Source organism: Piliocolobus tephrosceles, chromosome X, assembly GCF_002776525.5.
Source record: "Piliocolobus tephrosceles isolate RC106 chromosome X, ASM277652v3, whole genome shotgun sequence".
NCBI lineage: Eukaryota > Metazoa > Chordata > Mammalia > Primates > Cercopithecidae > Piliocolobus > Piliocolobus tephrosceles.
The window spans coordinates 94,480,340-94,494,635 of record NC_045455.1 but is presented as its reverse complement, the minus strand read 5'-3'; the positions used below and the strand labels follow the sequence as shown (position 1 = coordinate 94,494,635).

The 14,296-nt window shown below is 45.1% G+C and overlaps 1 protein-coding gene across 1 annotated transcript in view; it reads left to right on the top strand.

The window, feature by feature from the left end:
* Nucleotides 1-14,296, top strand: part of CRYL1 (crystallin lambda 1) — a 108,977-nt gene that overhangs the window by 9,342 nt on the left and 85,339 nt on the right. The window contains exon 2 of the mRNA XM_023190614.1: nt 1,220-1,327. Within this exon, the coding sequence (XP_023046382.1) occupies nt 1,220-1,327 (108 nt within the window). The remainder of the gene's footprint in view (nt 1-1,219; nt 1,328-14,296) is intronic.

Below are 14,296 nucleotides of genomic sequence, written 5' to 3'. Positions count from 1 at the left end.
TTTTTTTTTTTTTTTTTTTTTGAGACGGAGGCTCGCTCTGTCGCCCAGGCTGGAGTGTCTCAGTTTATCACTTATATAGGCTTAATTCCTCCATGCCTCAGTTTATCACTTATGTAGGCTTAATTCCTCCATGCCTCAGTTTATCACTTATGTAGGCTTAATTCCTCCATGCCTCAGTTTCCATACATATAAAATGGAAATACTAATAACACCTACCTTGTGGTGGTGTTGTAAAGGTTAACATAGGCAAGACCTGTGGTGTGTTTAATGGTGCCTGGCACCTAATCCGTGCTGAAATGTGGGTGGCAGTGGCAGGGGCAGGGCAGGGCCGGGGCAGGGGCAGGGGCAGGGCAGGGGCAGGGGCGGGGGCAGGGCAGGGGCAGTGGCAGTCATTATTGGGGAGGACAGGGCAGATGCTCTTTCTGTTCTTTAAGTTAATTAAGTGACTTGCCTAAGACATGGCCAAATGGAAGTTCACTAACGGGCCTTGTGTCTCCACGGTACCCTGCTACCTCCTGACTGTAATATTTTGTTTCAGCGTGTGAGACGTGATAAATACCTGAGATGCTGCGGGGCTCCCTGTGGGATATGAGTACCAGCACCGGAGTTGAGGGCTCAGGGGCTCCTGTGTGGAAACAGTCAACATTTAAAATAAATAATGTTATCAAAATGTGTACTTAAAAAATTCAAACATAATATTCCTACATACTTATGGGGTACCTGTGATATTTTGTTACAAGCATAGAATGTGTAATGATCAAGTCAGGGTATATTTAGCACACCCTTCACCTTTAACATTTACCATTTCTTTGTGCTGGGAACATTTCAAATCTTCTAGCTGTTCTGAAATATACAACAGTTGTTGTTACCTTTAGTTACCCTAGGTGCTATCGAACTCTAGAACTTACTTTTTCTATTAACTGTATGTTTGCAGCCATTCACCAACCTCTTCCTCCCTCTCCTGCCCGCGTCCAGCCTCTGTTAACCGTCACTCTATTCTCCACCTTCATCAGATCAACATTTTAGCTTTCACATGAGTGGGAACATGTGATACTTGTCTTTCTGTGCCTGGTTAAAATGGGTACTTTTAAGATATTTATTAAATATTTTAAGAATAGGATACTGTGTAATTAAAAAAAAAAAAACTCATCCTGGGTTAGGGATGACAAGCCATTCAATTATTAAGTTAACTCGAATCCTTTCTTTTATATCCCTTCAGTGGAGTCATCGGGCGAAGCTGGGCCATGCTGTTTGCCGGGGGAGGCTTCCAGGTGAAACTCTATGACATTGAGCAACGGCAGATACGGAACGCCCTGGAACACATCAGGTGGGCCAGCCGGTGCTCTCCAGGAGGAACGGAAGTGGGTCTGTTTCTCTCAGTTGGTCTTGTTCGTCATATCCTCAAGGCTGTGAGGATCTGGGACGTCACGTTTTTGTCTGATGGTTACTGCAGTACCTCCGAGTTGGTAAAGGTCAGGCCTACAGTGGCGGGAATGTGAATTCACTCTGGGGAAGGGCTCCCATGGGGAGGAAAGGACCTTTCTGGCTGAGAGGACCTGCGTCAAGCATGAGTGACTTTGCAGCTTCTCTGGCTGTTTGCCCCAGGGCCGGAGGGCTGGGGTTTCCTGCTTCCATCCACGCAGGAGGAACTCCCTTCCAGCGTGTGACAGCCATAGCTGCAGGGGCACTACAGTTCAGGAACAGAAGTCCCGCAGCTTGTTTTGACCTGTTGATAGTAATGGTAGGACCCAGTGAACACATCCTGAATTTTAGTTAGAGGTTTGGCACTCTTGTGAGAGGACAGCACTGGAGCTACTTATGTGGTTATGATGAACTGTGACAGTGGTGCTAGTGAAAGGTGCGAGAGTGGATGAACTCCCCACATGCCGAGTGCTGAGAATGTGGAGGGCTGTTTTAGGGATGGTAGTCACAGGAACCAAAGAAAGGCTGAGAGTGAGGGAGGTCAAGGACGGGGGAAAGACGCCATCGCAGCCGGCCCAGAAGCCAAGGCACTGGCACGAGGCATCCTCACCGCACGGCATGTGCCCGTGTGGTGCCGTCCCGGAACCGGGTTCTGACCATCTCAGACATGCGTTAGCTGCTTATTATCCTCATTTGGAGGATATCCATGAATATATAACTTGCATTTGCATTTTTGTGCAACAAAAATAAGCTTACTTTACTGTCTATGTTTTGAAAAGACTAATATGTAGGGTATGATGTTAAACTATAGGCATTAAGAAATTATGTACCCTACTCCAGTGTTGTTTTACAGATTAAGAACCTGAACACAGAGAAGTTAAGTTACTTCTTCCATGTTGTTACAAATAGTCAATGCCAGGGCAAAATGTCAATCTAAAGAACAAAAACCTTGGCCAGGCCTGGTAGTTCACACCTGTAATCCCAGCACTTTGGGAGGCTGAGGTAGGAGGATCACTTGAGGCCAGGAGTTCAAGACCAGGGTGGGCAACATAGTGAGACCCCATCTCTACAGAAAAGAAGAAAAAAATAGCCAGTGCGTTGGCACCCATCTAGCTAGTAGTCCTAGCTACTCAGGAGGCTGAGGCAGAAGGATTGCTTGAGCCCAGTAGTTCCAGGCTACAGTGAGCTATGATTGCACCACTGTACTCCAGACCGGGCAGCAGAGTGAGACTTTGCCTCAACATAAATAAAATAATAAAGTACAGAACCAACCAGACAAAAATCAAAAGTAAAACAATCCCCCAAAAACCACTCACATAGACTGTACTGTTTTGGAAGGAAGGGGACTTGGCGTTTCAGTACCAACTACTAACAGCCATGTCCTGTTCACTAGGGATAGATAGTGGGTAATGTAGACAGTCTTTCTTGCCACGGAGCTTATGGCCTAGTAATCTTACTGTATTAAATTCTCATAATCAACCCTTTTGCCTAAGCTCAGGAGTTGGAGGCCACCCTGAGCAACATGGTGAAACTCTTTCTCTACTAAAATCAACAAAATTATCTGGGCATGGTGGCAGGCGCCTGTCATTCCACCTACTCGAGAGGCCAAGGCACGAGAATCACTTGAGCCTGGGAGGGGGAGATTGCAGTGAGCTGAGATCGTGCCACTGCACTCCAGCCTGGGCAACAGAGTGAGACTCCGTCTCAAAAAAGAGAGGAAAAAAGATTCACTTGGTGTTTACTCTCTATGGATTTGGAAAAATGTATGCTGACATGTATCTACCCTTGTAGTATTACACAGAATAATTCCACTGCTCTCCAATTCTTCCTTTCCATCCCTCCCTTTCCCCCAACCTCTGGCAACCCCTTATCCTTTTACTGTCTCACAGTTTTACCTTTTCCAGAATGTTTTATAATTGAAATCATACAGTATGTAGGCTTTGCAGATTGGCTTCTTTTACTTAGTAACATGCATTTAAGTTTCCTCCATGTCTTTTCATGGCTTGCGCTTGAATGATATTGCATGGCCTGGACGTACCACGATTTATCCATTCGCCCACTGAAGAACGTCTTGGGTGCTTCCAGGTTTTGGCAATTATGAATAAAGTTGCTGTAAATTCCACGTGCAGGTTTTTGTGTGGACATAAGTTTCCAACTCCTCTGTGGGAGTACCAGAGAGCACCGTTGCTAGATTGGGGGGTTCTAAGAGGATGGTTAGCTTTATAAGAAATTGCAAAACTGTCTTCCAAAGTGGCTGTCCTGTTTTGCGTTCCCACCAACCATGAAGGACAGATCCCATTGCTCTATATCCTTACCAGCATGTGGTGGTGTCAGTGTTCTGGATTTTAGCCATTCTAATAGGCATATAATGGTATCTCCTTGTTTTTTTCTTTGTTTTGTTTTGTTTTGTTTATTGAGACAGAGTCTCCCTCTGTAGCCCAGGCTGGAGTGCAATGGCACGATCTCGACTCACTGCAACCTCCCCCTCCCAGGTTCAAGCGATTCTCCTGCCTCAGCCTCTGGAGTAGCTGGGATTACAGGCGACCACCACGCCCGGCTAATTTTTTTTAATTTTTAGTAGAGATGGGGTTTCATCACATTGGCCAGGCTGGTCTCTAACTCCTGACCTCAGGTGATCCACCCGCCTCAGCCTCCCAAAGTGCTGGGATTACAGATGTGAGCCACCACGCCTGGCCTAATGGTATCTCCTTGTTTTGACTTGCATTTCTCTGATGACCTATGATGTGCAGCATCTTTTTATATGTTTATTTGCCATCTGCATATCTTTTTTGAGTACTTTTTTTTTTTTTTTTTGAGATGGAGTCTCGCTCTGTGGCCCAGGCTGTAGTGCAGTGCCTGGATCTCGGCTCACTGCAAGCTCCGCCTCCCGGGTTCCCGCCATTCTCCTGCCTCAGCCTCCCAAGTAGCTGGGACTACAGGTGCCGCCACCTCGCCCGGCTAGTTTTTTGTATTTTTTTTTTAGTAGAGACGGGGTTTCACGGTGTTAGCCAGGATGGTCTCGATCTCCTGACCTTGTGATCCGCCTGCCTCAGCCTCCCAAAGTGCTGGGATTACAGGCATGAGCCACCGTGCCGGCGTGGACTTTTAATCAGTTTTCTGGTGACAGTATATGTAACAGGTGGGTTTGGAGCTGCGAGACACTAGCTTCATAGCTGGCCCAGTGCTGGAGGAGGAGAGGACCTCCACGGGAAGAGGAGACCCCTGAGTCTCTGATTAGGTCGTGTTTTAAGCCAGTCCCAAGTGGACTCCAGACAAGGAGTTGACAGACTGTTTCTGTAAAGACCAGATAGTAAATACTGTAGGCTTTGCGGGTCATGTGGTCTCTGTTTCAACCTTTCGTTGTAAAGTAAAGGCAGCCATAGACAATCAGGAAACAAATGGAGGTGGGTGTATTCCAATAAAAGTTTATTTTATGGATTAACACTGAACTTTGTTCATATAATTTTCCAGAGTCACAAAATATTATTTTAAAATGTTTCCAACTGTTTAAAAATGTAAAAACCATCCTGTATTAGTCTGTTTTCATGCTGCTAATAAAGACATACCTGAGACTGAACAATTTACAAAAGGAAGAGGTTTAATGGATTCATAGTTCCACGTGGCTGGGGGGCCTCCCAATCATGGTGGAAGGTGAAGGGCACATCGCACACAATGGCAGAAAAGATTTAATGGATTCATAGTTCCACGTGGCTGAGGGGCCTCCCGATCATGGTGGAAGGTGAACGGCACGTCTCACAGTGGCAGAAAAGAGAACTTGTGCAGGGAAACGCCCCTTTATAAAACCATCAGATCTCGTGAGACTTACTATTACGAGAATAGCATGGGAAAGACCTGCCCCTGTGATTCAATCATCTCCCACTGGGCCCCTCCCGCAACACATGGGAATTATGGGAGCTGCAATTCAAGATGAGATTTGGGTGGGGACACAGCCACACCATGCCGCATCCTTATCTCCCAGGCCACGTAAAGATAGGAGATGGGCCAGGTTTGGCCTGTGGGCTGTGGTTTGCCCACTCCTGCCATAGACTTTTCAATTCTGTTACCATTTCATCGTTGATGCTGTAAAGCCAATTCTAACCCACTTGTAATGAAGAGAAAATCCCACGGTTCCTAATTGAAAGTCCTTTGTTCTATTTCTTGGGTATTTGTGTTTTAGGCCTTATTTTTAGATGCATCGTTAATTTTTGAAGTCCTTTCAGGCATCAGGACTGATGATGCTGAGTGATGGAGGGTTGTGGGTAAGGATTTTTTTTTTTTTTTTAAACCTGGTTAAAGGCTTTCCTGTTATCCTACTCTGCTTAATTAAGAGCTGTATTTCTTAATATCATTGGTGCCTGATTAGATTTAACTTTTAGATACTAGTCTGTAAGATTTTTGAACCAGAAAAAGCTAAATAACTTACAACTATTAGCAGTCGTATTCTAGAAGAAGCAAATGTACTGAATTCTCATGTGCCTGGGATTTTAAAGGAGTACATACAAATCTTTCCTCAATAGCAGGTACTTTATTTTTATAACACACACACATTTAAGCTGAGTTAAATATGCAGAACTGGTTGTACTTCTTTGGCAGGAAATGGGAAGCTTAGGATATCTTGTGACCAACTACTTCTTCCTTCTCAAATAATTGGCAAATAACTTCAGGAAAATCCAGTTATGTCGTGTCACGTTGCACCCCTAGGAAGTACTGGATTCTTAGTCTTGAGTGACTTTTTTTTTTTTTTTGAGACGGAGTCTCGCTCTGTCACCCAGGCTGGAGTGCGGTGGCCGGATCTCAGCTCACTGCAAGCTCCACCTCCCGGGTTCACGCCATTCTCCTGCCTCAGCCTCCCGAGTGGCTGGGACTACAGGCGTCGGCCACATCGCCCAGCTAGTTTTTTGTATTTTTTAGTAGAGACGGGGGTCTTGAGTGACTTTTAAATAAAGCTACCTTTTTCTCTTTCTTAAATCAGAAGATCTTCAAATGTACCATTCCTGCACAGAGTCCAAGGTACAAGGACTGAGACCAAACTTTGTTTTTGTAAATTTTGGTCAGTGCAATGAGTTCTGGGACCAGGAGGTTAATGATTGTGAACTCTTGTCGACGGCAACACCGTGTGTGACCTGTGGTGCTTAGATGTTCAGAAACCCCAAGGTTGAAATGTCCTTGGCCACATTATCAGGCAAAAGGAATGTAAGGAAAACCAACTTAATCCTTTTGTCAAGAAGTATAAATGATGTATCTTTGCGACTGGGTTGCATTGACTGTTGGGTCCAAATAGCTTGTGCCCACAGGCATCTTCCCTGACACCCTGTTTTGTGGTCTTTGTCTACCACTGTAGGCCGTGGGCTCATCAGGACAGACCGTACATCACACCCCCAGTGTCCCTCACTATTCAGTGTCGTGTGGTCTCTCTACTAGCCATTATGATGCAGAAATAAGCAACATGCACGTTTCCTGTCCCCAGAGCCTGAACCTATTAACTCAGTAATCGTTTTATCTGAGTCACAGGAACCTTTTCTACAGTCACCAGAGGCAATGTTTCCAATCGTATTCCTCACACACTTTTTTCTCACCATCTGTTCCACCTTACAGTTTGGCCCACTTCCCATATTTTGATTCTTTTCTTTTTTTCTTTTTTTTTGGTGACATGGAGTCTCCTCTGTCTCCCAGGCTGGAGTGTAGTGGCAGGATTTTGGTTTACTCCAACCTCTCACTCCTGGGTTCAAGCGATTCTCCTCCTTCAGCCTCCCGAGTAGCTGGGACTACAGACATGTGCCACCATGTCTGGCTGATTTTTGTATTTTTTTATTAGAGATGGAGTTTTGCCATGTTGGCCAGGCTGGTCTTGAACTCCTGACCTCAGGTGATCCACCCGCCTTGGCCTCCCAAAGTGCTGGGATTACAGGCATGAGCCACCGTGCCTGGCCATATTCTGATTCTTTTTTAACATTTCATATTAGAAAATGTCCTGTGGTTGAAATTTCACTACATCTGCATGAATATTCTGTGTGTGTTAGACCTATTAAACACTAATGGTATTAAATAGTAGAAATGGTACATATGGATTTTGAACCTGTAAAAATGAACTTAAACTGGGGGAAGTTGATTTAAAAAATATTGAAACATTAGAAGATTAAAGAAATTATCACAACTCATACCATGCCAAGGGATCTTAGTGAACTTGAAAAACAAAAAAGCTGTCATCTAAGACTAATCTTTTTCTGACAGGGTGGCACAATAAGAAACTTAAAACTTAGCATGTTTACATTTCATAATAGAAAGGTAGCTTGACCTTGGAGAACCTTGTTGGCAGACGCTTTACTACTTTGTCTTTGTTCACCATTGTATGCCCAGTGTTTGGCATGCATTAGGTCTCAAGTAAGAAGTTTAGAGGATGAAGCTGTGTTTTGAGGAGAAAAGCAAATTGGGCCAGGCACAGCGGCTCATGCCTATAATCCCAGCACTTTGGGAGGCCAAGGCGGGTGTATCACCTGAGGGTCAGGAGTTCGAGACTAGCCTGGCCAACATGGTAAAACCACATCTCTACTAAAGATACAAAAAAATCAGCTGGGCGTGGTAGCGTGCACCTGTAATCCCAGCTACTCAGGAGGCTGAGGCAGGAGAATCGCTTGAACCCGGGAGGCGGAGGTTGCAGTGAGCTAAGATTGCACCACTGTACTCCAGCCTGGGCAATAGAGCGAGACTCTGTCTTAAGAAAAAAAAAAGAAAGAAAAGAAAAGAAAATCAAGTAAACAGAGTTGAAACACGGACCTACAGATCACGAGTGTTTTGGTTTATGATTTGGAGCTAGATTCATTTCCATGTAGCAGGTGGGCCATCCTAGTCCTCAAGGGACCAGGCTGCCCTGACATGGGCCGTGTTGACATCTTGGTGACCACCCCAGCTCCAGGGGCCATACACACTGCCTTGTCTGGCCTGAGTCCCTATCTGAAATCGCCATCTTTAGGGGCCTGTGCCCTTCGATCTTGGTTTCTCCACCATCTGTACATGGTCATTCTGGCACTCAGATCCACCTGAAAGTGAATCATCTTTCCGAATGGACTAGGAGTTAATAAACCACCAGCAGTGATCTCTGAAACTAGGTCGCTGCCCTGTACTGTGTCTCCTAAGTGACTGATCTTCTTGTTCTTGGACACAGGCATTTCCAGTAACTGTGGGTCTCTGACCTGTTTTTAACTTGCTACCCAGGTCTCTGCCCTGGCCTAATCTTGAACTCTGTTTTGATCTGGATTCTGCTAGATTGGTCTGTTCTCCTGATTTGAAACTCACTTTTAGTTTTCCCACATACTGTTGGCCAGAATAACTGAGTGTGGTCACAAATTGTTCCCGTCTCTGGCTACACTCCCCTGTGCATTGTGACTTTGCTACTCTCACCCCCTGACTCTGGGCTTAGCCACGGACTTGCATCAGCCAGTGGGTTATTAGCAAGTGTGGCGTGCACAGCAGAAGGCCTGGAAAGGGCATTGATTCCTTCGCTTCCTGCTGGGGACCCTTCCTCCCTTCTCATCTGGTCAGCTCAGCCTAGTCAGCTGGAGGTGTGTGGCCCAGCTGTCAGCCGGTACCATCCAGCACAGCCCCGACTGCTAGACAGAGGAGGGAGCCATCTGAGACCAGCAGCCCCCAGACAACCCACTACTCATTGCAGCCGCGTGGGTGAGCCCAGCTGGGCCAGCCAAAATTATTAAAGCCCGTGTCTGTTGCCAAAAGGTCATGGCAGTGGCTGCGGGTTCAGCTGGGTTGTTCAACCTGACTTCCCTGTCAGTTCACAGATCCTGCTGTCACTTAGCTGTCATTAGGACAGATCAAATAATTACTTCATCTGCCTTATTTTTCTTCCCAAACAAAAATAGCTTTGTTTTATCTGATTTGTAAAAGGCATATAGATGCTAATTATATATCCAAAGTATTGAGGGGAAGTCAAAATATTAATACTTTATTTTTTGAGACGGAGTCTCGCTCTGTCGCCCAGGCTGGAGTGAGTGGCGCGACCTCAGCTCACTGCAAGCTCCGCCTCCCGGGTTCCCGCCATTCTCCCGCCTCAGCCTCCTAAGCAGCTGCGACTACGGGTGCCGCCACCTCGCCCGGCTAATTTTTTGTATTTTTAGTAGAGACGGGGTTTCACCGTGTTAGCCGGGATGGTCTCCGTCTCCTGACCTCGTGATCCGCCCGCCTCAGCCTCCCAAAGTGCTGGGACTACAGGCTTGAGCCACCGCGCCTGGCTGGAGGGAGGAGACCTTCTGAGTGAGGAGGGGAAAACGGAGGGCAGAGACCCTGATGGGCCATGATGGCGTGGATCCAGGCAGGCCGACCCACAGCCCTCCTGTGCAACAGACAGAAGCAGTTTTCTTTCTTTCTACAGTGCATTTAAGTTCACATGCCTCACTACAAGGTTTGCAGATCTGGAAGTCCAAGGGGCCTGGGTGGCTAGTGGGTGTGAATAATGGGGTAGCGTGGAGACCTGGGCAAACTGGAGATAGTATTTGGAGTTAGGCATGCCAGATTTTTAAAACATTGTGCCGTCAAACAGAAGTCTGGAGCTACTCTCCTTAATGAAAAGTTGGGTGTTCTGCCCTCTCCCCAACTTCAGAAACACCTACCGTGACTGTTAGTGTCCACACTCTGTCACCGTGCCACATGGACTCTGTGGTTGGGCTGTCTTCTGACTCTTTTGCATTGCAGTAACTTAATTGAAGGTTTTTGTGCAACCTCAACTTAACCTGCCCATATGGAGCTAGAGTGATCCCTGGGGCTGGAGTCAGGGGTGGAGTCTGGCTCAGCCTTCTGTGTGTGCATAATCAGGGCCTGGAAACAACAGCAATGTCTATGTGAAAGCAGACAGCAAACACAGCCATCCCATGAGGAAGCAATCCCTGGCGTTTTTATTTCCTCACTGCTCTCTGCTCTCTGCCTCCAGTGCTCTAGGATTTCTGTTGGCTGGAGATGAGGTCGACTCACCTCCTTAAGCTAACCTTGCTTGATCTTCCATGTCTGCCCTCTTCTTCCCTATCTTTAATTCCTCAGGCCTTCAGACCTTCAGAAATAGGTGGGAGCCGAAGACCCTGCCAGAAATCCCCTTGGGAGTTCACGACAGGCTGGCACTGAGATTTCTGAAAGAAATGTTAGCCATGCCCTTTATTCCTCAGGAGGCTGCATTATACATGGAGTCATACTGTAGACAGAAAGCAGGCAGCACAGTGTGAAAATAAGTGAGCAGTGCAGAGGGGCCTGGTGTGGCTTAGCGGCCCAGACTGAGCTTTGCAGTCAGATCTGGCCCAACCTTCATAGCTGGGTAACTCACCAAATCTGTTTCCTCATCTGGGATATTAAGACATAATAATACCTTCCTCATAATGTGATTTTGTTACCAAAACACCTAGAGTTCGGTCTAGGTCCTGCTGCTCACCGCAGTGAAAGCCAATGACAGATGATGAGTACTGCCAAGGAAGAAGGCTTTCATCTGGTGCTGCAGCTGAGGAGATGGGAGTTCAGTCTCAAATCCATCTCCCTGACCACCTAAAATCAGGGGTTTATCTAGCAGGAAAGAAATGTGGCAATGTGTAGGAAAACAGGAACTAGGGAGGGGCAAGGAAGCAATTGTGGTGAATGAGGGGCCTGGACTCTCATTGCCTGGATGTGATGACCTGGCAAGTTTCAGTTCTTCAATACTCTTTTTTGAGAGGCCTGAAGGTCATTTCCTGAGGAAGGAATTCAGATAAAACAAATACAAGTTTCAAGCTTTAAGGCAAGAAGGATCAATTTCTATGTTTACTGAAAAAATTGAGTGGGTTCCAATCCCCCTTTCTGTTTATAGATTCCTCAACCATGGGGCATCTGGTCATCCATCTTTCTGGCTGCTTCCTGCTGAGGAGAGGCATTGTGGGCAACTCCCTACCATGGGTGACCTCATGGCCATCCAGGAATCAAAGGTTAATCTAATACTAAAGTTTTTCTTATGAAACACAATCTTGCTCTCCAGTCCACCACTTTCATAAAGACAAATCACAGCAGGACCAATCTGCCTGCAAAATAAGCTTCAGTCCCATATACTTGGCCTGATTATCCACACAAAATGCAACAAGAATCACTGTTCTCATAGGCTCTCCTAAATTGTCTTCGCTAGAACCTCTCACAAGGCCATTTTAGTCAAAGCCCTGGGAAAACAACCAGTTCCTTCAACTGTCCCATTAGCAAAGAGAACATGTTATTAACTGTATGCAAACAAACACATTGCCATGAATTAAGAATATTCACAAATAGTTTATAAACTAGAGAAATATGCCTCAAATTCTGTTTACAAAAGTATACTTGATATACTTTAAAAGATACTTAAAGACTATATATGACTCAAAAGAAAAAAAATTCTTCAGACTCTGAAAAACAAAAAGAATCAGCAATATTTCAACAAGAAAAGCCATAAAAGTTATTTCAGTCCTCCATTAGTTCAGTCCTTACAGTCAACTCCTGCTCTGCTTCATGTTGAGTTAGCCGTCTTCGTGAACACATCAGTCTTTCCATTAGTGCATTGGAAGTTTTCTCTCAAATCCAATGGCACAGTCTCCAAAGTTATCAGAAACTTGCATTCGAGAGTCCTTTTCATGAACTCCCGCCAAAGAAACAAGCCCTGGACAGTAGCTGATTTTAAGTCACTTTTTGTGAAGAACCAACACAAAACAACAATTGTGGATGACAAAAGTCTTAGGACAGCCATAGTTAAAGACACTGGTGACAAGGAAATTCAGTTATTTCTGTGGGATACAACAATTTAACGTGAAAATCATAATTATTACTGACAACATATTAAGACGTATCAGAATTTTAAGAATCTAATATAATCTTGGAACACATTAACAACACTTCTGTATAAACATAACCAAAGGGAGCTAAACATCTCAGATTTGGCAATGCTTCCTATATATATATATATATTTTGAGTTGGAGTCTTGCTCTGTCACCCAGGCTGGAGTGCGGTGGCATGATTTCAGCTCACTGCAAGCTCCGCCTCCCGGGTTCACGCCATTCTCCTTCCTCAGTCTCCCTAGTAGCTGGGACTACAGGCACCCGCCACCACGCCTGGCTAATTTTTTCATTTTTTTAGTAGAGATGGGGTTTCACCGTGTTAGCCAGGATGGTCTCAATCTCCTGACCTCGTGATCTACCCACCTCAGCCTCCCAAAGTGTTGGGATTACAGGCGTGAGCCACTGCACCCAGCCACATTTTATTTTATTTTTTTTGAGACAAGGTCTTGCTCTGTTGCCCAGGCTGGAGTGCAATGGTGCGATCTTGTCTCACTACAATCTCTGCCCCATGGGCTCAAGCGATTCTCCAACCTCAGCCTCCAGAGTAGCTGAGACTACAGGCATGCACCATCACACCCAGCTAATTTTTGTATTTTTTGGGTCGAGGTGGGGTTTTGCCATGTTGTCCAGGCTGGTCTCTTTACTCTTGGGCTCCAGCAATCTACCATCTTGTCTTCCCAAAGTGCTGCAATTACAGGCAAGAGCCGCCATGCCCAGCTTGAATAATTCTAACATAACAAATAAGCCTAATAAGCCTAACATGTCTCTCTTGGACTTCAGGGAAACTAATATCTGAAAAAGTTAGTTTAAGGTCAGATAATTTAGAACTTGATATTTTGCTTTTGGGAAGTCTGTCAAATATCAAAGGTTTAAGACACTTGATATCACAAAATAGTATCACAGGTTACTATAAAACAGTCATTCATTTGGCCAAAATTACAATACAAAAATATTTTCTCTTTGATAGGAGACTCAGTTTCCTAAACATTAAGATCTAATAAAGACAGCATGAGGCCAGCTAAATCTGTCTTTCTCCTTCCCTCTATTTTTTTCTTCTGTGGTTTTACTGAAAAGGTAAATAAAAATCTCTTATCTCTTACGTGAAAATTTTGTTCAAAAGAGAAAACCAAATTTTACCTGTGTATAGTATATTATTAATGTTAATGCTAATTTCAATAAAACTTTATAAATAAATCTAATCAGTTTGACCATAAGGTGAGATTTCCATAAACTTTTTATAACCTTTTGTAATTTTATATTAAAGAGCAGATCATTGCTGCAAGAAAACCCTGTTATTCCGACACATGGGCCTAGACACTGGTCTTCCATTAGGCCAGTGTGCTTTTGATATTAATGTTTAATTTATAGAAATACTCTGATTAATCTTACCCCTCAAAATTGGCCCTTACAATCACACACACCCACCTCTTCCTCAGTGGTACCTGGGCCTAGAGGGATTGAATAGTTTTGATTTGTGGCCCTGTGTTTGTTGAATGTCAGCTTCTGGGTCTAAAGACAAGGCTTCAACTGGTGTCAGTGCTCAAGATTTATCGCGGATCGGCAGCTTTTTCAGACCTAGGAGTCAAAGCCCCGTAACTTAACAGCACAATAGAATAGTTATGCTACAGGTCGGGCGCAGTGGCTCACGCCTGTAATCCCAGCACTTTGGGAGGCCGAGGCAGGTGGATCACCTGAGGTCAGGAGTTTGAGACAAGCCTGGCCAACGTGGTGAAACCCTGACTCTACTGAAAATACCAAATTAGTTGGGTGTGGTGGTGCACGCCAGTAATCCCAGCTATTTGGGAGGTTGAGGCAGGAAAATCTCTTAGAACACTGGAGGTGGAGGTTGCAGTGAGCTGAGATCACACCACTGCACTCCTGCCTAGGTGACCCAGTGAGACTTTATCTCAAAAAAAAAAAAAAAGCTACAGAAAGTTCTGTCATTCTCTCTAACATGTCACAATTAAAACATTGAGGTTTGGTGTCTAGGAGTTATTTTCTGCAGCACTTCACACCACTGTGTTAAAGTAGTTAGGTGGCCGGGAGTGGTGGC